Source organism: Girardinichthys multiradiatus, chromosome 9 (assembly GCF_021462225.1).
Source record: "Girardinichthys multiradiatus isolate DD_20200921_A chromosome 9, DD_fGirMul_XY1, whole genome shotgun sequence".
Lineage (NCBI taxonomy): Eukaryota > Metazoa > Chordata > Actinopteri > Cyprinodontiformes > Goodeidae > Girardinichthys > Girardinichthys multiradiatus.
The window spans coordinates 21417859-21442183 of NC_061802.1; the positions used below are offsets into that span (position 1 = coordinate 21417859).

General features: G+C 40.8%; 1 protein-coding gene across 2 annotated transcripts in view; it reads right to left on the reverse strand.

Annotated features, from left to right (window-relative positions):
• rnf13 (ring finger protein 13) overlaps positions 1-24325 on the reverse strand; it is a 56794-nt gene that overhangs the window by 12287 nt on the left and 20182 nt on the right. Inside the window, exon 4 of one of the 2 annotated variants that reach the window (XM_047373890.1) lies at positions 18398-18520. In XM_047373890.1, the coding sequence (XP_047229846.1) occupies positions 18398-18520 (123 nt within the window). Of the gene's footprint in view, positions 1-15728; positions 15780-18397; positions 18521-24325 lie in introns of those variants that run through there. The other variant, XM_047373891.1, reaches the window with a different exon arrangement.

Genomic DNA, 24325 nt, shown 5'->3' on the forward strand with positions numbered 1-24325 from the left:
AGTTTTATATCTGGCACTCCAATGCAATGGATGTTTCCTCCCTCAGTGATTATCAGTAGACTACAGGTCCTTCTCAAAATATTAGCATATTGTGATAAAGTTAATTATTTTCCATAATGTCATGATGAAAATTTAACATTCATATATTTTAGATTCATTGCACACTAACTGAAATATTTCAGGTCTTTTATTGTCTTAATACGGATGATTTTGGCATACAGCTCATGAAAACCCAAAATTCCTATCTCACAAAATTAGCATATCATTAAAAGGGTCTCTAAACGAGCTATGAACCTAATCATCTGAATCAACGAGTTAACTCTAAACACCTGCAAAAGATTCCTGAGGCCTTTAAAACTCCCAGCCTGGTTCATCACTCAAAACCCCAATCATGGGTAAGACTGCCGACCTGACTGCTGTCCAGAAGGCCACTATTGACACCCTCAAGCAAGAGGGTAAGACACAGAAAGACATTTCTGAACGAATAGGCTGTTCCCAGAGTGCTGTATCAAGGCACCTCAGTGGGAAGTCTGTGGGAAGGAAAAAGTGTGGCAGAAAACGCTGCACAACGAGAAGAGGTGACCGGACCCTGAGGAAGATTGTGGAGAAGGAAATGCCAAAATGCCAGAAGTCCAGTGTCAAGTACCCACAGTCAGTGATGGTCTGGGGTGCCGTGTCAGCTGCTGGTGTTGGTCCACTGTGTTTTATCAAGGGCAGGGTCAATGCAGCTAGCTATCAGGAGATTTTGGAGCACTTCATGCTTCCATCTGCTGAAAAGCTTTATGGAGATGAAGATTTCATTTTTCAGCACGACCTGGCACCTGCTCACAGTGCCAAAACCACTGGTAAATGGTTTACTGACCATGGTATCACTGTGCTCAATTGGCCTGCCAACTCTCCTGACCTGAACCCCATAGAGAATCTGTGGGATATTGTGAAGAGAACGTTGAGAGACTCAAGACCCAACACTCTGGATGAGCTAAAGGCCGCTATCGAAGCATCCTGGGCCTCCATAAGACCTCAGCAGTGCCACAGGCTGATTGCCTCCATGCCACGCTGCATTGAAGCAGTCATTTCTGCAAAAGGATTCCCGACCAAGTATTGAGTGCATAACTGTACATGATTATTTGAAGGTTGACGTTTTTTGTATTAAAAACACTTTTCTTTTATTGGTCGGATGAAATATGCTAATTTTGTGAGATAGGAATTTTGGGTTTTCATGAGCTGTATGCCACAATCATCCGTATTAAGACAATAAAAGACCTGAAATATTTCAGTTAGTGTGCAATGAATCTAAAATATATGAATGTTAAATTTTCATCATGATATTATGGAAAATAATTAACTTTATCACAATATGCTAATATTTTGAGAAGGACCTGTATGTGTATTAGGTTGTGTAGTAGCAGGTGTCCATACTTAATCTAAGTGTGATGTAGGTTTCTAATCAACCCAGTTATACCAGCTGCTCCACTATCAAACCCAGTGCCCCAGCTTCAGGTCATTTATGACAAACCTTGTGCCATTTCTCCTTGTACTGTACGTCTATGAGCATTCTTATCCTATTGTAACAAAAGGGAAACATTAGAACTTATATTTTATTTCACTATAGTATAAAAGGGAAAAACAGCTATGACTCATATTAATAAAGGTTATTCCTAACAACTTAAAAGTATATCGTGATAGTTTGTGGAATTTACTGCGATAACCATAAGTAAGTATTTAAAAAGTGTATGCAGGCACTGCATGTCCCTGTCCTCTCTGCCCCACAAACACAAATACTGCTCTAAGAAAAAACAAAACAAATCAACAAAGAAAAACTTACCAATTATTAAATAGATTACTTCAGGACATCAGTTACAATAAGAAGCACAAATTTTATTGCTAAACAGCACACAATACCAGCATTTTATTCAGATTTCAAAAATATTGATATATTTTGCTGTTCTTATGGAAGACAATAGTAAAAGTAACAATCCAAACAATAAATGAACTTTATGGGAAGTTTAGCGTTTTCCAAATGAATAAAAATTCTTCTGACAATAACAAAAACTTTACTATTATAAAAGAGATGATAATAGCCCATTCCCAGCTGCCATACATATAAAACATGGTTATAGCTGCAGTTATAAAATGTTTATTACTAATGTTCATCACTATTTTACTACTGTCTATTGTAAGTCACTCTGTGATAACAATGATAAACTCTAACTGATGACGTCGAAAATGAAGGATGACTGGGAACGCCATATTTGACGTTTGAACATTTTTCCACAGCAGGTTCAATGAGAACATCAATAGATGCTATGTTTACATTTTAAAATATGACTAAATGCAATCACGGTGTGCTGTTTAGCAGCACAGTTGCAACTGTTGTAGTGAAATATCCTATTTGTTTATGAGGAAGTCAATTTCAACCATCCCTTGTGTGAGAGACAGCAGGAGTTATGTAGTAGATAATGGGACTAAGTTATTCTTAATGCAACATCAATCTTAAACCAGTAACAATATAACAAAAAAGACTAAACATGAAAGAAGTTCAATAAATGTTGTAAGACCAGACTGCACATCTGTCATGACAAAGGGATCAACTGATGCATTCTCAAAAATACTTTATTAACCCCAAAGGGGAACTGCATGTAGTAACTCATATTCAAGTTTCTTTATAGAACTGTTATAGATGGTGATAGGTGGGCTGGAAGGATCTCCTGTAGAGGTCTGTCTTCAAGAGGATCTGAACAAGCCTCTGACTGAAGACACTCTTTTGTTGTAGGACTGTCTCATGAAGAGGAAGCTCAAGGATGTTCTTAATGTTCTCTATTTTATGATGAATCCTGAATACTAAACTAAAACCGAATAAATGAAATGCTGAATATTAATCTGGAAACTAACCCAAGCAAAGAGGAGTCAGACAGTACCAGAATGTACTTCCATTGTATGGACAGACCAAGAGAAATGACTAAGCTGTAGTTGCAGGCTTTACAGGCTAACTGGGCTTTAGGGCATACTGTTTAGGGCAACATTCAAGTCAAAAACTGAAAACAGCAAAGTTTCAGAGATGCAAGGGAAACTGACGCACTGACAAACTTTGCACCTGTAACGCTGTTTTTGCTGCTTTCACACAGTATAGGAGCTACAGTATCCTGTTAGTCATTGTTAGAGCAGCAGCTGTGAAGAAGGAAATAGGATGTGACATTGTAACCTCGGAATGAATCATCGTGTTTTAACAGGTAGATAAATGTGGAACTGCAATCTTTCCTTTTTAAAACTGAGAAGAAACATAAATAGTTTAATAATAAGGCTGGTTTAATAAAGCAATAATCATCCAGTTTATTTTGTGATAGTCTCCAAGTTGCTGTAGCAGACGTCACCTAAATATGTTCAAGCTTTGATCCGTGTATCATTTGCTTTATGGTAAGAACGTTTCTTCCCCATGAGGCCCTGCCCAGATCTAGCCGGACATGAATTCTCAAGTCTGCTATGGAAAAACTTTATTTGGGAAGTTTCTTCAACTCCTTTTGGCTCAGGCAGGATGTTGGTTAAGATTTCACAACCATATTTAGATCTCTTCAACATTATTTCTGCAGGGTTTATCTCCAGCTTTAAGCCAGGTCAGCTTCCGTTTTTTTACATGTAGCTTTTTTTGTTGTCTTTGAGTCTTTCTCTATTTGAAATGTTATTCTTTCCTCAAGTGAGAACTTTATTGTGAATCTATATTTTTGTCTGCCATGCCTGACTATAGGGATGGTAGTTATCGGGTCAAGCCTCTCCTCAAGACTGGAGATATCCATAAGATAAGCTGCTAAACAGCCTTGTTTCTGTTGATATTTGATCCTTCTGCTTGCTCTGTTTATTCGTTTTATTTGGAAGGACAGAATCTAAAATGAAGCAGTTCTAACAGTTGTTTTCACTTCTAATCCGAATATTAGAAATAAGGGTTTGCCCTTCTTAATTTTATCCTTTAAAATAATCTAAAATGATGTGTAAACTGCAAATGTCAGCTTTTTATTTTAAACAAATCTACGTTTGCGAAACCTGTTTCTAGTCAGTGTGGGGAGGTTATGCATCTTAACATGGATGTTTAACATACCAGAATGAGGCAAATTTAGCCATCGTTAAAAGCTAATGTACACTTGGACTTCAATGGATCTTTACAATGGCTCTCGTAACACACAGACATACCAGAAAAACAACTGATCCATATAACTCAGAGCCGCTCCACAGCCAAAGCTGGACAAAGCCACATTGTGTAACCACACCATAAAGCACAAATAAAAAGCAGTAATCGATAATATTTAGCCAAGAAAGATCCTTTTTTTTCTCCTTGTGACTGAAGCCACAAAGGAAAGGCTGATGTTAATCATTACTCAGAGCCTGTGCCGCCTTCCTGCTGTAAATTAACACCCAGAACCAGACGAGGAAGGTGAGAACAGCGTGAGCCTGTGCCGCGCAGAGAACAAAGAGAGAGAAGAGAAAAATCTTTTCAGTTTCAGTCACACTGTAAAATACAAGTATCGTATGATGTTGTTGTTTTCTTGTTTTTTTTTAAAGACAGAAAAAGGGTTCTCAGTATAGCCAGCAAATCAGTTGTGTGAGAGCATGAGACCAAGCCCTGTAGTTCAAACAAGACTCATTGTCCTCTGCGGCGATGCGAGGAAATCCATTTAGACCTGCGAGGGTGAACGCAGTGTGAGCATAATCACAGCCAACAGTCTGGCCTTTTGTCTGCTCCTTGTCAGAGTGATTTTATGCACAGGCATACATGAAGCAGCGTGTACGGTAGTGGCAGCATTGTGGCTGCATGTGTTTGCCTCTGAGGATGCATTGTGTGGAGATATCAATGGCTACTAGTGTGCGTCTACAGGCAGGCTGTCTGGACCAGTGAAACATGCAATAAACTGTGTCTGGATGCATGTCTGTGTGGCTGTTTAAAAGATGCAAAGACTGACGACTGGAGAATGATTTATGCATGACAAGGCTATCAGTTTAAGAAGATCTTTGATGAGCATTTGTTTTATTTTAGAAGACTTATGCCCTTAATAGTCATAAACACAAACATGTTTAGCATCCGGAGATCGGGCCGCCGAGGTCTCCAGCTTCGTCCGCTGCCCAATCCTCTTTGCACCGGTCCCTCATGGTTCCCCCTGCAGGTGGTGGGCCCACTGGGGGATGGCCTCCTGTCTCTCGTTCAGGCTTGGCCCAGCCGGGTCTTCCCGGGTCCCGTGAGGAGCACCCCAGCCACCAGGCGCTCTCTGACGAGTCCCAACCCCAAGCCCAACTCCAGGGTGGGACCCCGGCTCTGCCGTATCGGGCGACATCACGTGCCTCGATTGTATGGTCCTCATGAAGGTGTCACTACCCTCACCTATGGCCATTAACTTTATGACCGAAAGAACGAGATCCCGGCTGAAATGAGCTTCCTCAGTAGGGTGGATAGGGTGAGGAGCTCGGCCATCTGGGAGGAGCTCGGAGTAGAGCCGCTACTCCTCCACATCGAGAGGAGCCAGTTGAGGTGGCTCGGGCATCTATACCGGATGCCTCCTGGGCGCCTTCCTCGGGAGGTGTTCCAGGCACATCCCACCGGGAGGAGGCCCAAGGGACGGCCCAGAACACGTTGGAGGGACTATGTCTCTTGGCTGGCCTGGGAACGCCTTGGGCTCCCCTTGGAGGAGCTGGAGGAGGTGTCTCGGGAGAGGGATATCTGGGGGTGTCTACTGAATCTGCTGCCCCCACAACCCGGTCCTGGATGAAGCGGAAGACGAGTACGAGTGCAAACATGTTTACTGGTACTTTTTGTATTGAGGGTGTGTGACCCTCTCAGTCAACAATATACCTGAAGTAATTTACCCCAAATCTTATAAATGTTAACAACTCTACCCAGAGCTCAGTCTAATAAAACCCTTCTTGAAGATGATTTATAAACGTCAAACTTAAAAATAGAAGAAACCTGTCCTTTAGGAGAGCGTTAATGGAGGCTACATAATGTGTCACGACCTGAGCATAACATGTTGGGCTCAACAATGGGCTGAATGGATCCAAGCAGGTCTTCATAATAAAGGCATTAAGCTTATTTACTGAGCTATGATCTTCAAATAACAACTTTTAGAGTCGTAATCATTTTTAATGTCTCTCAGTGAGGAAATTTGCTTTGAGAAATAGCCAACATTCTTATAGAAAAATCACAATAGTAACTATCAATAAAACGAGTTAAAATGCTTCAGTCAGTGCAGAAAATCATCAGTTAAGTACCTAGTGTAGACTGATCATCTTAATTGCTGTAGGTGAAAAGGAAGAGTTACTTTTGGCCCTCGGGAGCCCGAATGGTCGACCAGAGGGGAGAAGCACAAACTCCTTAGAGTTGGTGATCAGGGCTCGACCGTCATAGATGTCAGACAGAGAGAGCTACTGTGGGGAGCACGCTGAACCACACTGAAAAGGCCTGAGCCAAGATTCAAACCAGCAACCTTCTACATAAACACACACAGACTACTTATATATACTATACATTTATTGTACACACGTTGAAATTAGGCACTGGCTTCACCAACAAAACTAAGATGACACCAGCACTGTTGGATGTCCTGTAGAGGTAGCGCGTGCTCGCCACATATGAGTTCTCAAAGCAGGCATCCTGGGTTCAATTCCCGAACCTGGGACGTTTGCTGTATGTCTTCCACCATTCTCTCTCTGCCCGTTCCCTGTCTCAACACTGCGAAATAAAGGCCACTAGTGCTACAAAAATAAAATAAACTAAAAGAACAGCACTGTTCGTCTATCTTTAAAGAGGCCAACTACAAGGACATCAGGAATTTAAAAAAGGCAACTGCTGTACAAAATCCAACACAAATACTTCTTTGCTTCACCATGCTGATTTTTTCAAACTGTCACTACATGATCTTTTCACTCAAAAGGCAGCTTAAGTTTTAAGTCCAAGCAGAAGGACGTGATGTGAGCAACGCTGTGATGCAGACGCAAGGTTCTGGTTATATGACCTGCGCCCCAGTCCTGACCTGAGAATCTTTTGCTGTCTAACCCTGTATGAAGGATGAAGAGCCTCCGTATATGGGACACTCCAAACCCATTGATATTTTATTTCTCAATGCATTATGGAAGCGTTTGTGTGACTAAAACTGCTGCAGCGTGGACAAGAAACTCAAAGAAAATAGCCCAAAGTAAAATAGTTTATAGTAATTTTGCTCTGTAGCCTGTTATTCTTTCAAAGCCACGCTTTACTTCCCGCTTAACTCATATTTAGCCAAATACTGGCATTACCGGCCCTTTTAGGGGATTTAACAGTAACAATAAGGAATTGGTTCTGGTTGCAGGCTGTCTGGATGCCAGTTTTTGGTGCAGTGTGTCTGCCTGGAATCTGCAAAGAAACTTGACCGCTCCTGCTGGCTCGCCCTTGTGTTTGCATGGGCACAGATAAGCACATTCTAGGCATTCCTGAAACGAATGAGAGGGAAAAAAAACAAAGAGTGGAGGAAAAGGAGACAAGAAGGCCACTAGGAATAAAGAAATCAATAATGCAAAAACCCGCGAATCCGGAAATGCATACAAGAACAGGCTAATTAGCAAGTCAGGCAAGGAGTGTCATTTCCACACCATCAAATCAGCATGATGAAGGCAATTATTTTTTGTAAAATAAATAACAACACAGTTTCAAATAAAGTTGAGAAAGATACACGAGGAAACATGTTATTTTGTGCACTAATTAAAGCATTAGAGACTGATTGCCTTGAAAAATAAAGCCACATAAAGTCCCATTTGCAGTTTGCCACAACCCACATAGGAGACATGCGTGGAAGAAGATGCTCAGATGAGACATAAATCAAACATGACCTTCACACAACCCTGAAAACATCATCCCTACCTCAAGACACGGTGGTGGCAGCATTATGCTGTGGGGAGGCTTTTGCTCAGCTGGGAAAGGGAAACTGGGAGGATGGAAATAGCTAAAGACACAGCAATCCTGAAAGGAAGGAGTTTGTGGTTGCAATTTGACATTATGTGTAAAGGTTCAAAGAGTATGAAAATTTTGCAAGGTAATTTATTTCTTGTGCTAATATTTGATTTTTTCATTGAATGCGTCCTTTAAACTACTCTGAATCAAGAACCCTTCCTTTAAGATGTTATACGTCCTTCAGGAAGAATAAAGCTGCTGCCTTGAGGCCAAAAGCAGTCGACTGTGCTGTATCCAATAAACAGCAACTGTGTGGAAATCTTAGGCAAAGTGCCGCTGAAGACAGAAGAAAACATGCTTCCAGTCAGCTGGAAAAGAGTCATTTCAAAGTTGTTTCTACTGCACGACCAGTGCACCATCGATCCTTGGCGGATATATGTGTGAGTTAGGGTACAGCGGGTGGACCTATCTGGGTGTTAGAAACACGGGTCTCAGAGGACCAGAGCAGGAGTTTACCGTCAGGGTACAACAAATCCCTGTTTTGATCAGGTTTTGTTTATCATTGCTCTACTAAGCTGCGTAAATGACGTTCTGTATATCTTTGTCCCAAACCAGGATCTATATGTGGAAACAGACTGCTGATAGCATCACTAACTACTGCTGCATCACCACTCTGTGTGTGTGGCTGTGGGTGTGTGTGAGATTGCAGTACACTGCTGTGTGTCAAAATCTGCTGCCAGCAGTCTCTTAATGCAGCGCTGCAGCTAAAACACACAGACTCCCTTTTCTCATTTATTCTCACCTACTTTGCTAATATCTGCCTCCTTTTTCATCTTTTTCCTCGTTTTATTTTTTGATTTTGTGCTCAGATCCTGTTCAGCTGAGACCACGTGTAGCTTTGGGCGATTGTTGGTCAGGATTTGCATAAAGCAGACTTGACCTTTGAAGCAGCGTGGCAGATCTTGCGCAGATCCCAAACCCCTTTTACACCTTACCAGATAGAAATCAGGATCTAACTAACGATCAAATCAAATCGGACCCATTTTCCCCTCTCTGTGTTCTACACTCTCTCATGTATTGTCTGTCTCCTCCTCTCTTTGAATCTGCACTTCTTTCGCCCTTCTGTTTTTCTTTTCCCTCCCTCTCCTTGCCCTCGAGCTTTCCCCCTCTCACCCTGCTTCTCTTTGTGCAACCTTTCCCTGGTAATTTCTCCTTTACTTTCCTCTCTGACCATCCCAGCCCCCAAACTCCACTCTTATCTCCTCCTTCATCGAAACTAAAGTTAAACTCCTTCCCCCTTTACCTCGTGCGCATCGCTAAATCTCCCTAACCACCGACTTCTTCAGAAATCCGCCCCTTTTCCTGCCTTCAGCGTCTACCATTGCCCCCTCCCCTCCCCTCTCTCCCTCCTCCGTGTTTCAGAGGAATACCGCACAGAGCCGAGTTGGGTTTTACTGTCAAGATCCAGAGACGGTTGATCAGATAGAGGGTTCAATAAAGCTGCAAACTGCAGGGAGGGACCACAGGTCGTGATAACAAAGCACAGCTGCAATGCATGCAGTGCACACTGGTGTGTCCAAGAGCATGTTTGAAGTACAGGTGCAGTAAAGGGAATTTTTATGGATGCTTCCTTCCCAGAGTCAGGTGCATACAAAACCAGCTCTGTATCAGAGTTGAACGGTGCCATGCAAATATATTTAGATACCTCGAACTTTATCAAATTTTGGCATGCTGCAAAATACAACGTTCGCTGTATTTCATTAGATTTCCTGTAATAAAACAACACTGTGAAGTGAACCGCCTTTCTCGGCAGCTAAACGTTTTGTCCATTCTTTGCAAAATAGCTCAAGGACAGATTAAATGGGAGCACCTTTCAATATCAGTTTTCTCAGTAGATTTCGGTCTGAACTTTGACTGGGATGTCGCAACGCAGGCATCTCAATATCAGGAAAACGTGAGCTGATGGTGAGTGTTGCTATGTCAAAATGATTTGTGAAAATAAAAAAATAAATAATAAAGTTTACAGTGAGCTTGTCATTGTAAACATCCCAGATAGTAGTTAGTCTATGCAGATCACAGCAAAAAATGTAAAATATTATTTCCATTCCAGCAAAATGCTTTTATTAAAAAACTTCCAGCTGCTACACAGACATTTACACAACCTCGTTCCAGGGCAATACAGTTTCTTAATGACTTTAGGAAAATACCATAACGCCCTCTTGAAACATTTTCTGCTTCTTTAAACAGACATCACCGAATACATTACTGCTAAAGAGAGCAGGAACGCATTGCATTTATATAATTAGCAAATATGTATTGGTGTCAAAGCAGTTCTTTGTGATACTGATGATACACTGATGATAATAAATTAGCTGTTTCATGTGCGGCCCTAATTTAAACCCCTAAACCGTATCTCTGGCTGTATGTTCAGGGTCGTTGTTCTGCTGGATTGTGAATTTCCACCCGAGTCTCAATCGCCAACAGCTGTCCTGTATTTAGCTCCATCCATCTTCGATCAACTCTGACCAGATTCCCTGTACCTGTTGAGGAACAGTATTCCCACAGCATGATGCTGCCACCGCAATGCTACACAATCAAGACTTTAATTTGGAAAAAAACGTGAAGGCCATGTATCGCTTCCTTCTACTTCACAGTTATTTGCTTCTTTGGATTGGTCTCTTAAAAACTCAGCTGAAAATGCAATGATGTTTGCAGCTTTAATGAAAAAAAGTGGAGATCTCTAAGAGAGATCTGCATATTTTCAAGGAATGGTATGGTACAAGTGTCTCATGTTTTCCTGCCTGTGTCCCACAGGTCAAAAAGAGCAAGTCTGAGCTGTTTGTTGCCACAACAAATTGCAAAAGACAAAGCGCCAGCTCAGAAGAACCTATACACCACCACATGAGAACTGGCTAGTTCCATCGCTTTCTCACAAACACATTTCGGCGAGTCATACATCAAGTCAGCCGGAGTCATGCCCTGTCATAAGACTATGAGCGTGTGCAGGAGGCCAGATCCTGGTCTGAGTGAAGACAGAAGCCTCTGTGTGTATGTGTGCAGCTTGGGGAGGGGGGTTCTGGCAGCGTTGGGTCACTGCACCACAAACAGGCTGCACTATGAAAAGTATTTCGCTGGGAAGGATGGGTAGTTGACACAGTGGCTGATTTCTCCAGATAAACATTCGACACAGTTTGATACCTGTTATTCAAACTAAAAATGGGGTGTGATTTTATGACCCTTCAATGCTAATCTGTCTTTCCAGACGTGCTTTATCTGCTGATAACAAACTAAAGAGGAAGAAGCTTTACAGGTCCTCAAGAGATAAAGAACTTTGATCCTTATCTTTCGGATATTTCCTCTGTTCTTCTATTTGGCTTGTGTAACAACAAAATCTGGATGGATCTGCTCCTAAACTCTTGGTACTCTGCTCCTAGTTGTGGATTAGTCAGTTTTCCCACTCAGGTTAGGTTTCAACTTGTAAAAACCAGAAAATGACATCGATAAATATCCAATACAGCCTCACTGAAACAACAGATACAAGCATAAACAAGTGAGCCACTTTGCATGAACTCACAAGACTGGTTGAACCAGCATTTAAAGCCTCAAATTATTAACAGTGTATTTATTAGCCTTTTATTTATTCAAACACTAAGGCAATGAATTCATTTACACACCTTGTACAGTACTCTGTGTGTGCAGAATTAAAAGAGATCCACCATAAACAGTTTTAAGTTGCAACAGTGCGTGGCAGCCATATTGAATTTTTGAGGCCAGGGTTGGTAGGAGATACCTCCAACCTTCTCAGACAGAATGCTCCTGCTCCTTTTCCCATCTTGGAAAATAAAGTATCCTCCATCCAAACATACAAATGGATAAAAGCTTTATTCTTGTCTAGATGGAAAAAATTAATCTAACAAGAAAGTCATGTTTTTACTGTTTTAAAATGACTGTCAGTATTGGAAATACCGGTCTTGGTTCTTGGAAACCATATTATTGGTACTTTTTACAAAACGTTATGACCAAAATGATTCATATCCTGGCAGAGTTACATTTTAAGATAAACTTTTAATTAAAATCTAAACCCAAAAGGGGGAATGGATAATTTTGGGCTCAACTGTAGGCCTAGCCAGGCTATTATTCCTCTTTTTCCAAGTAGTAACTAATGATAATTCCTCTGTTTCTGTAACTATTGTAACTCGTCCTGTCGTACCGAGAGTAGCTGCAGTGGTGACAAACTAATGTGCAATTTATAAATCTTCACTCCCCTCTCTACCTAAACACTTATTGAACACAACTGCAGATACCCGAATTGTGCAAGGCACACAACATTTCACATCCAGCTTCAAAACTAACTACATATGCATGTTTCTTTGCAAAAACAATGTTGCATCAGCACAAAGCAACTTGCAGACTGAATCACCGCGACCAAGGTCTCAGGTTGGGAAATTTCCACCAGACAAAAAAAGCTCAGCAAAATGGTAGGTAGTTTTTTTTTTTTTTTTGTTTTATCACACGGCTATTAGTCAAATACACAGAGACTGATAAAGCATTTTTTGCATCTTCGCAAAACTAAATATCATTGAATAAAAGCATAATTTGTTAAAAAATGCGGATCAGAGAGGTTGAACAACAGAGTAAAAGAATGATTCCACAGATCCATATATATCGGAGTACATAATAAATACAGACAAGATGTATTTACAGATGTGCTGAGGTGTCTTTCATTAAAAAGAAAACGGAGACGAATGAATAAATAAACAATGATTCTTGCAGACATGCATGGCTATTAAAAGGGGGTGTTGACTTAAAGGAAACGGCAGGAAAAGACATCTGGAATTTCCTGTTTAACCCCCTCCGTGCATGTCAGAAAGGTCACCAATGAGGCGCTCTCCCACCACCTCAAAGAGTCCCAGCATACAGGAAGCGAAAACCCTTACCCTCTGGAGGTTTTTCAAAAACACCAGCCATGGTGGAATGTACAGAGTGATTATTAACAGCCCTTAAATTGGTCCCTTTTGCTCCTACTCCTTGTCCAACACTCTCTCTTGATATTCAACCTCACATTGGGGAGGGCATGCCAGCGAGAGTCTTTATATGTCTTCGGATGTGTTCCACGTCCTTTTAACATGCACCCATACTCCACAGAGGGAAATGCTAACACTTTAAGGAAGGTTAAGTGGGTTAGTGTGTTTTTTATTGGCCATTACGGTCACGAATCCATTAAAACTCCATCGCTCACTGGATGCTGCAGAAGGACAGAAAGAAGGAAATAGATCGACACAGTGAGCTTGTTGGGGTGTATGTGTGTGTGTGTGTGTGTGTGGGGGGGGGGGGTCTAAATACCCATACAGACAAGTGCCTCTTCTCAGTCAAGATGGGATCTATTATCCTTTTGTGTCTCTGAAGCTTCTGTGCGAACAGATCCCGGCTGAGAGAGGGGGAAGGAGGGAGGTTTTTTTTTTGTATGGGGTGCGTGTAACTGAAAGGACGGGATGGAGGTTAGACAACGGTGTGGCAGCGACAATGTGTGAGCAAGGAGAAGGCCAAGGAGGGAGACAGCCAAGATAAGAGGAAAAAGGAACGTCAGAGTGATGGAGACGTGTTTGTGTGTCTAAGCGAAAAGAGCCATTAGATTGTAGTTGTTTGTATCCATGTGATGATGCCCCTAGATATGAGTGATCATTATGGCACAGACTCAAGTCAAACCTCCCAGACAGTCTGCAGAAAGATAGAGGAAAGAAAGAAATGAAGAACAGAAATAAAGAAACAGAAAAAGAACGCACTCCCAAAAAGCCACAAAACTGCTTCTAGTTTTACCTTCACTGTAATTTGATTTTATGGAGACTTTTAGGGCCAATTAATTTTTAGACTCACTATTAATAGACTGAAAACAACCTTAGGAGAACAGACAATGACTACAACTCCTCTATTCAAAAGGCATCTGCTTAAATTGCTACAATTAAAGACAAATTTAGCCTTTATCCACAATCCTGTGCCTCCTTTTCATACGAAGGCTTGGAAAACTTTCAGCACAGCGCTTGTGAGAGTATTTATATCCCTTGGACTTTGTCACATTACAAATAAACTTTAATCTTGTTTATTGGTCTGAATGTGGTGGATCAACAAAAAGTGTGAGGTAAGAAGGAAAGGTTCATTTGTATGCAGCTCCTGTGAGTCAATACTTTGTAGAACTACCTCTTCCTGCAACTACAGCTGCAGGAGTTTTAGGGTATGCCTCTACCAGGTTTGCACATCTAAAATCTGAAATTTCTACAAATTCTTTGCAAAATAGTTCAAGCTCAGTCTGACTGGATGGAAAGTCTCAGCGAAGATCAATTTTCAAGTGAGTCTTGTTGGATTTAGGTCCGGTCTTTGACTGGGCCATTATAAGTCATTAACCGCTACTGCAGCCTGAAGTCTTTGCACCCTCTGACAAGCCCATCCATCCACAACATTATGGTGCCACCACTATTGTTCATGGTGGGGATTGTGTTCAATGTGCAGTGTTAGTTTTCTGTCACACATAGTGGTTTGCATCTAGGCTCGAAATGTTTGGTCTCATTTTACCAGCATGCTTGCTGTGTCTCCCACATGGCTTAAGGCAAATAGCCGCACCGAGTTTTATTTAGGGGCATCAGAGTTAAGAGGGTCTAATGCAAGATATAAAACCAATGTATAATATTCCATCCACTTCTCAGTTATGCACTACTTTGATACCATCCATCCCATGAATTCCCAATAAAATACCTTGAAGTTTGTTCTTGTAATGTGAAAATGTTCACGAGGCAGGAATACGTTTGCAAAGCACTGTATTTTAATGTTCATGTGATGCAGAGTTTGCGGTGGTACAAATGAAAATAAAACCCCGTGAGTATGTAAAATAGGAATCAGAGTTGTACGTTTACATCAACAGGATATATTAAGAACTAACAGGGGTGGGGGAGTGATGATCCTTTTTTCTGTGTAACACTGGAGTGACAGAGACACAGAAGGTAAAGAGGCAGAAAGACTACAATTGGGATGCACCGATATGAAAATGTGGGCCGACATCTGATATTAACTTTGCTGTTATGGGCGATAACCGATATTTAGGTTACTTTTCCCTAACCTTTCAAACAACCACATCGCTGACATTGCTTCTCTGCTCGAGTTAAACAACCCTCTCCTCCTTCCGAAACACATCCGCAAACAGGAACAAGATAGAAATAAACATTGGTTATTAATATCGTCCTAGTTTCAGGGCCAATACCGATACTGATGTTAATGCCGATATATCACATATCCCTGTCTAAAACAGTCACCCAGTTTGCAACAGAATCAGTGATCTTCAGCAGATGGTAGTTTTGTTTAACTAGAATGAGCCGGAAAGAACTAAAGACAAATAACTAGAAATGTGAAAATGACTCACAGTTTCACAAGAATCCAGAAAGGCCAATCAAGTGACAAAAACAGCACAAATTCTTTGCATGTTTGGGATTTTTACTACACACCGAACAAAACAACCAGTTTGCCCAAACCTTCTTTAAAAGTCAATCAGATGCTGTTGTTGACTGAAGCTTACTATAAGATGCTGACAGAAATTCAGTAAACTGACACCAGCTATAAGAAAAGACTAAACGGGATCCTTTATTGTCCATTAAATGTACATAAAGTGGTAATTTTCCTTCAGCGTTTAGCAAAAAAAGATCATACAAATACACCTAAAATGCATGAACATAGCTAAAACAAGTAACTACATAGACACATGTTGCTACAAAAAAAACAATAAAAACAACATTTTAAAAACAGTAAAAGAAAGAAAGGAAAGGCAGAGAACAAACTTTACCACATCAAAGCTGCAGAAGCTTAAACAGCCAATCAGAGATGGGTCAGAAAGTGTGTCCAGTGTGACACACAGCTATGTGGAGTCTGGTTACACTCCAGCCCAGGAAACACATCACTGCCCGGTATGTCAACATGTTTCTGTGTCTGTGTGATGCAGCTCGACCTTATAAGGCCATGTGGCTGCAACAGAGTGAAAAAACAGCAAGACGGAGAAGACCAGGAGCAACGCAGCAAATAAAAACAGAAAAATTTTGCACTCATGAATAAAGAGTGATTAGAGCGTGAAGAACAGAAGTGGAAAAGGTGATGCTCAAAGAGAAAGAGTGAGCAGCAGAGCTGGAAAGCAGCTCAAAGAGAGATTCCTGGCTTCTTATTACTCATCTCAGCCCAGCTCTCACTGATTTAACCCTCTATCCGTTCTTCCAAATTTCCCTCATTGTTCTGCCGTTTTCTACGTTTCTGCTTTACTCTGAATCTGAAGCAACAGCTGTGAGCTGTTTTTATTTTCAGCAGAGAACCTAAAACTGGTCTTTATACAGAGGTAGTTTCAACCACTTTGAATAAGTTTTCACATTCAGTAGACATGGTTCCAGAGGGGATCTTTTCCACCAAACCAGTTCTAGACTGGAGCTAGATCTTGCCTAGCACTGGTTCCGTCTATTTCTAAAACAGCTGTGGGCACCGAAAAACTGGTGCTCAGCACCAACTGTTTGCTGGGCCGGAGGAAAGAGCCTCTCTCTTGAGGAGTGGGGGTGGGCTTATGGACACCAACAACCAATCAAAATGTTAGGTAATTTAACATAAAACCGCTGATCTTCAACAATAAAAAAATAGGTTGGATGAGAACTAGAATAACCTGAGGTCACTGACCCACATGCTGCACTTGATGCTACACATCACTGGGTTATACGTGCATATATCCAAATCCGTTAATAGCAACTCTCAGCTCAGTATTTTATTATTGTTTGGTTGTTTTAGAAAATCCTGCTTAAAAGCTCTGTGGGAATATCGATCTTAGAGCTCCTGGCTAGGACTGAGGGATCATTCACAAACAAAACACCATCTACAACAACGTTAATATCGTTGTTTGGTGATTTTAGGGCATCCATGCACAGCGACAATGGGCTAAATAATGTGATTTGAGTAGTTAAACTGTGTTCTTGCATTGTAATCCGCTGCATCAGTTCTGAATATCACAGAATTTACTGTGGTATTCCGTTTTTTACTGACTTGCTGCGAAAGACGTTTCAAGTGACATAACATGGGTCCAAGTGGAAAAATCTCACTGGTTAAGAACTGGCTCTAACACCAGTCTTAATTAAGAGCTGGAACTCCTTTGGTGGGGAAAAATAATCCCTAAATGTGGCCTGTGTAACGGCCGAGGCGTCATGAAGGGTTGAAATCAACCTGCTGCTGAAGCTACAGGGCCAAATTGGCAAGTAGGTGTGAAGCGGTGGCGTGCTACTGGCTTCCTCCATGTAAGAAAGCCATTGGTTGGCTTGTCTTTGGAGCCATGTAGTTGGAACATCGTGCTAAGAAACAATGTTTCTATTTTAAAACTGAATCACACTGTTACTTGAACTGGGTCTGTGTTACACAGCTACTGTACCAAATTGTTCCAGAAAAATGTTACTTGGGTAAACACATGATACCAATATAATCGTGAGTCTAACCCTTGAGCAGTCATAAGATTTGAGGTTTGAATCTTAAAATTGGTTTACTCAGCTTATTGAATGGTGATATTGTTTCTGCTGCAGGTAAGACAGAAAAAATTCACTTAACAGAAACTTGAGTTATGATCGGATCTTTAGAGAACAACAAGTAGAGGTGCCATTTAAACGTGTATTTAAAGAAAATGCTCATCATTCTGGATCTCTGTATTTTTTGGTTTAGTGTTTATGATGAATTGAGGCAATAACAACTGACATGCAAGCGAACAAGCAATGATAAAATTCCCTTGAAACTGTCACAATAAATCACACCAAGGGCTGATTTATAATGCTTCCAGGTTCCTTAACCGGAACCATAAGCATTGATGCAATGATGTTGCCCCTTTGTATTGCCTGATCACTTTTACAATCATGATTTTGATACCTCTCTATTCTTGTTATCCCTAATCATCCGACAAACATTCAGCAAAGGTCAGAAGCACCCTTAGCCATCCTTTGTGAGTTTCACATTTGAAAAATATCTCCTTTAACTGCGGCATTAAAAAAAAAAAAAACTCAGGAAAAGCCAGAGAGAGACGGCAGAATGAGCTGGACAATCACACAGGAAACTGTATTTAGGGAAATGGCCACTTCCTGTTTTCTTCCCTCAACAAGGCGATCTAGGAGCACTAAAAGCTAACTCTAAAACACCACCTACTGAGAATAAATAAACAGTAAAGCAACACACAAGTAAGCTGTTCTGTGGATATTAGAATTTAACAGCCTCGCCTTATTAGGCCCCAGCTAAATAATTTGTCTTATAGACTTTACGCCAGTTTCATTCGCTTCAGTGTCAAGCAGGATTTATTTGAATAAGCAGCTTAAGGCTGTTGGGTTTAGATGTAAAAAACAAAATATTAAAACTATGTTTCCATTTATTTGTGAATCACATTTGTGAATCATGCTGCGGGCTTTTCATTAAACAGGACTTCACAAAAACCAGCAAGTCTGAACTCAGTACCTTCATGTCAAAGTTGCAGTCAAATCGCTTGATGAGGACGATGAAAGCGCCCGTCAGGTTTTCCCTGGGAGGAGGTTCGATGGGCTGGCACGCATTCTCAGGTCGGGCACCAATCAGGAAGCCCTGTGGGGATGACATGAATGCAGGTTATGAAAAATACTTCATTTTTGCACTGCTTGTCTGTAAATCTCCTCAAGTAATGAAGTTTTAGGGAAAAATAAACTTTTTTGAAACCTGTTTTTACACAAAGGATTACTTGTAATTTGAGGGAACGTCCAAAATGAAGTCAAACAATTGTTTATTAGAACAATTACAGACTTTCTTACAGATCAAATTCAACATAGACGAATTTCAAAAGGCATGCTATTAAATAACATCTATTATATCACAATAAAATTGGTCACATTTAATATTGAGTCATACCAAGAACTACCAGGAAGTTATCAGGAAGTTAACAGTATCAAGGTATAGGGTTTTAAAACAGCAAAAATGTTCCTACGTACTAATGATGAGGTGCCAGAAAAAGTGACCAGTTTTCTCTCGCTGTATGAAGCATAAAGAAGCACCGCCCCTCCCTCACTTGTTTCCCACAATTCAATTCAATTATATAGCTCTGATTCATAACAAGGCACTTTATAAACAAACAGATGTATATAAAGAGGTTTACAGTCCATTCAATCAGACAGATTCATACATTCCAATTCCATCAGTTATAAAACAATGCAGTCAAGCTCAGTTTAATACTGAAATAAACAGTTTCCCATCTAAGTAAACCCAGCCAACTGCACTCATTTTGCAGGGATCCCTCACACTGAGCTTGCATGTTGCGACAGTGGACAGGAAATGTCCCATTTAGGCAGGAGAAAACCCGGTTCAGTGACTAACTGGAGGTTTGATGTTGTTGCTGCACACAGCCAGTCAGTTAACCAGAAGAAGGCTCCTACACTTTTCCCACACTGACAGGAAAAACAAATTCACCTATTTGGAAATACTTCCAGTCGCAAAAAACACAGTCATGAACCACGGAATAAGGTAATAACATCAGGAAAACATACAATAAGGATATTTTTGTTGAATGTTGCGATGATTGCAATTTGCCCACATTTACCTGCCTGTCCCTTCTTTTCCATCATCACAATCACCCCCATCACTCTCTCTGAGCTTTAGGTATATTAAAACTAACATCTATAGCAGATGTGGGCAAAAAGGAAAGTAAAAGTCCATCCATGTGGCCAAATATATATATTTGTAAGGAGATATTTAATGAACCTGGGATACTATAGCTTACAAAATACTATTACTGAGTAGCTCTAGTGTGAAAACTAAAGGAGCATCACCCTTATTAAGGTAATACTGTTTCAAAACTACAGTTGGTATTCTGTTATGATAATAAAAGCATTTATACCATGTTATATACTTATGTTTTAAATCTCAGTGTTTATACTGGGGTATACTGCGGTGTTTTTACTGCAACTTGGTTAAAATAAATTGAAATAAATTTGGCAATGCATGCACTTACATACATTTTAAACTAATTTAGGAATACAACAGACACAAATACTGCATATGTGCATTATAGTCAGCTTGATGACAATTAAGCTCCTTTGCATAGATTTTCCTGAAAATAAATTCACTCTTCCATTTCACTATCATGGCTCCTCTCTGCTGCTGCTTCCTGTTTTAGTCCCATTTCCACAGCTTTGAAGAGACTGATGAGGAGATAGGGAGAAGATGAGAGAAGAGCGGGATTACAGCGTGACATCATTATCAAGAACAGAAAAAGAAACACAAAAGAGATTCAAATCAGAGAGTTCTGAAACGACAGAAGAGAAAAATCTGATAAAAATAGAAAATTATAACAAAAAACTCTTTAAAATAAAAAAGAATAAAATGGGGAGGATGTTCTGGGTTTTGAAAAATAAACAAGAGGGGAAGAGGGTGTGACCTAGTGTTATTAACATTTCAAGAGCTCAGCTCCTCTTATGTAAGTGTAACTAACACCAGTGGAAGACAGGAAGTGTGGATCGCTGTGGGACTCTGCATCTCTGTACCTACCTCTGTCTCTTAGAAAGATGGGGCTTTCAAACCTGGCATGGCATACTGAAGAGTAAGCTCTTTCCCTCACACACATAAGGCCCGCGTCAGCTTGCAGCAAAGCCGTTTCCTTTGAGCACATCTGGCTGGATGCCATACTGACACAGCAACGAGCAGCGGTTAGGAAAACGACCAAAGTGATGCATCACACTGGAAAACTATCTGTAGAACAGCAGGAGGATGAAAACTGCTGACCAAACGCACTGTCTGATTGTGTTTGAGTAAAGCTTAAAATAAGGAGAGTAAAAGTCATGGATAAGAACAATCTGCAGGTAATAAACGTCAGCTTAATGAAGAAGAAAGAATGTGAGGAATCACCCACCCACCTCTGGGTGCCTCCAGTGCAGCCGCTGCTTGCTGCTCAATGATGTCACTGTGCCACTGCCTTACATTCCTCCCTCCAAACAAACCAAAAGCAAGAGCGCCCTCTGTTGAGGGAACATATTTAAGGAACTGCACATGAAAGCTACCGTAGGATACAGAGACAGCACCAGGCTGAGTAACGGGAACTGAAAGGCGGAAGGAGGCAGTATCCTGGAAACACAGACTGAGAGAACATTTCTTCTTTTCTCAGTAAATATATGACTTTAGACACCATTCATCCAACACTGGGCCAAACTGATGGCACATAAATCCTAGAAAGGTTGTCAGAACTGCTGTACACACATTTCAGACCAGTTCTACACAAAATGGTAGAGCAAACCGCACAATACCTTGGTGTTATTAGTTTAACGAAAATAAGACTGTTTCACATTTTATGAAACAAAACTCATAAAAGTAATCTTTCCATTGTAGCTGCTAATGAACAAATCAGTGTATCAGTGAAGTCCAGGGTTTAAGGTGACAAATGCATGACTCGTGACAGGACCGTGTCCCAGTGATGAATCATTAAGCCGTCTGTGTCTAAAAGGCAGAAAAGAAAAGCACAAACATTTGAGAATGAAACGTTCGGTCTCAGTTCGCCAAGTTCTTATCTGAGATCAGATTTCTATGTTATGCATTCAACGGTCTGATCGAGTTATGCATCCATTCAAGGACTGCATTAACTGTAATTGTGACTGTAGGATCTTGAAAGATGAGCGCTGAAGAGGAAAGGGAGGAGCTGAACTCAAGCGTCTCAATGTTCTCCCTAAGATCAGCTGTAATGAAAAGAACTTTAAAAACTCTAAAGCCCTGTTGGATGGGTGCAAAAACTTGTTATCACTCATGTAAAAACTTTGTGTTGCAAGGCACCTGCACTATGCCTTCCTCCTGTGTGTGTGAGATCATTGTTATCTTCGTGAGAACCAGCCTCCTTTCTTTCTCACACACACACACCCTGTCTGAACTGTCTGTTGAACTGTGCATATAAATAAAGAGATAGGGTGTCAAAAACTTTGTAGTTTCACTGCAAAGTGGGCTACCCTTGCTGCAAGTAACTCTGACTGTATCGTTCTTACCTCTGAGTTGACTAAATAATACCTAACAGCCCAAATCGATATTTGAACCAGATTCTGTGATAACTCATTCTGTTATAACATGAGGCCAAAATTAGACTCCATTAAAAAAGATAATCACCAGTATTTTAAGGAAAGGTTGTCTTGGTCCTATCCACATAGAGGTAAGCAATAATAACAATTGCAGGTTTTCCTCCAGGATTGTCCCGTTTTCATCTTCATCCATCTTCCCATCCACTGAAATAACGCATCCCTACAGCATGATGCTGTCACCACCATGTTCATAGTGGGGATGATGTGTTTAGGGTGAAGTGCAGTGTTGGGTATCCGCTACACATAGTGTTGGCCAACAGTTTTGATTTTGGCCTCATCTGACCAGAGGCTCTTCTTACAACTGTTTGTCATGTCCTCAATGTGGCTTGTAGCAAGCAGCAAACGTACTTCTTTAGGACATTCTTCCAATTGTAGTTTTCTTCTTGTCACTCTTCTATAGAGGCCAGGGTTGTGGAGTGCATCACTCATAAATGTCCTGTGACCATATTCTCCAACCTAAACTGGGGATCTCTGCAACTCCTCCAAAGTTGCCATGGGTATCCTGGCTGCGTCTCTGAGTAATTCTCTACTTGCTTGTTTGGTCAGTCCGTTTAGGTGGATGGCCTGGTCATGGTAGGTTTGCAGTTGTGTTGTTTTATATCCCAATCCTGTTTTAAACATCTCCGCAACTTTATCCCTGACGTGTCCTGTGTGTACTGGACTTTGTGTTGGTGTCTGTTCACGGCTGTTAATTTCTTTTTAGAGGCGACATCTGAAGGAAAGTGACAGCACTGCACTGGCTTTTATTTAGGAGCATCAAAGAAAATGGGGCTGAATCCTAATGCATGATAAACACTTTATTTTTATTTCTAAGTGCAGACATTGAGGTTTGCGCCCGTAAGGTGACGAAATGTAAACCATGCAGTTCTAATTCTTCTGCTTTTACTCATTAGACCACCACCACCTACAACAGGTACTATAGCGCTGCTCGAGTGCTGACAAACAGAGGGAATTTCATGTTGCTGCAGAACTCCACAGGGAGGTTAGGGCGGATATCTTCAGAATGATTTCACAGGGATTACATTTAATCCCGTCAGAGTAATGCTCTCCCTATCCGGCTTGTTTGAAGCTTTGCTGCTGGTTGAAAGACTAAAAACAATAGAATTAACAGATCGCTGTGGGCCAGACTGAGGCTTCTTGAAAGCGGGTTAACAGTCTGAGTGACCTCAGGCCCAGATCTGTTGATGTTCTGACCCGAAGCGGGCCACATGCATGACCTCAGCAGGAAGCAGCTGAAGCTACAGAGCTTGTCTTTAAATGGTCATACAGACCGTGCATTTAGCCTACATTTTATAACAACCTACAATAATTACATGACCGCACATTGTCTATATGACCAGGATGATGTGGCCCTGACTGCTGGCCCTCTTAGTGTGTGCCTGTGTAATTCAGAGGATGTGAATAAATGTAACCTAAAACGCTTTCTGTCTGGGTTATATTCTGCTGAGAAAACATGTCCGGGGGAAGAGGACATTTTCCCTGGAAATTCCCCAAAGGAGATACAAAAACCTACAAGACCAGAAATGAGACTTTATCACATGAGCTATAACTGGTCTCCAGAATTTGGTGCCTGAGCCCCAGTCAGTCAAACCAGAGCAAAACACTCTTATAACAGCAATACATTTTATTTAGTACCTTATAGCAAAACAGAAACTGGAACAAACTAAACACTTCCCCTTCTTTGGTTGGCACACAAGTCCTTAGATTTACAAAAGACCTCCTCTAGAGACAGTGTTGTGGCTCCTACAGACCTGTAGGTTGAGCCCAGCCATGTCATACCCTCACCTCATAAACCTGCATTCATTTTTTTCATCCATGTAACGGTTTTACCAATAAACCAAATTTATTTGTCTTCATAGCTAAGTATTTTGATGAGTTATGAATACAAATAATCATCAAAATGCTCAAACTCATATATAATTTCATTTAATATTGTTTCCTATATGGTTTTATATTACACCGTTAATTTATGGTGCTAATACCCATTTGGGCCGGTTGAATCTTATGAAAAGTTATGACCAATACGAACACTACGAATGAGTCATCTTATTCTGGTATGTATTATCTAATACCATCACATAACCACATTTTCCTACAGTGAACCCTGAAAAGGTTATAGAAAATTACTTGAAATCACCAGTTGGGACACAGAGCTCCACTTCTTAAATTGAAATGGTACAAAATGGAAAAAAGGCAAAATGACTACCTGCTGAGCTCTGGTCTGATGGTAAAGATGCTTATTTTTCTTTGAGTAAAAGGACTCCAGACTGTATGGAACCATGTGTACTTATGTGTCTGGGTGTTT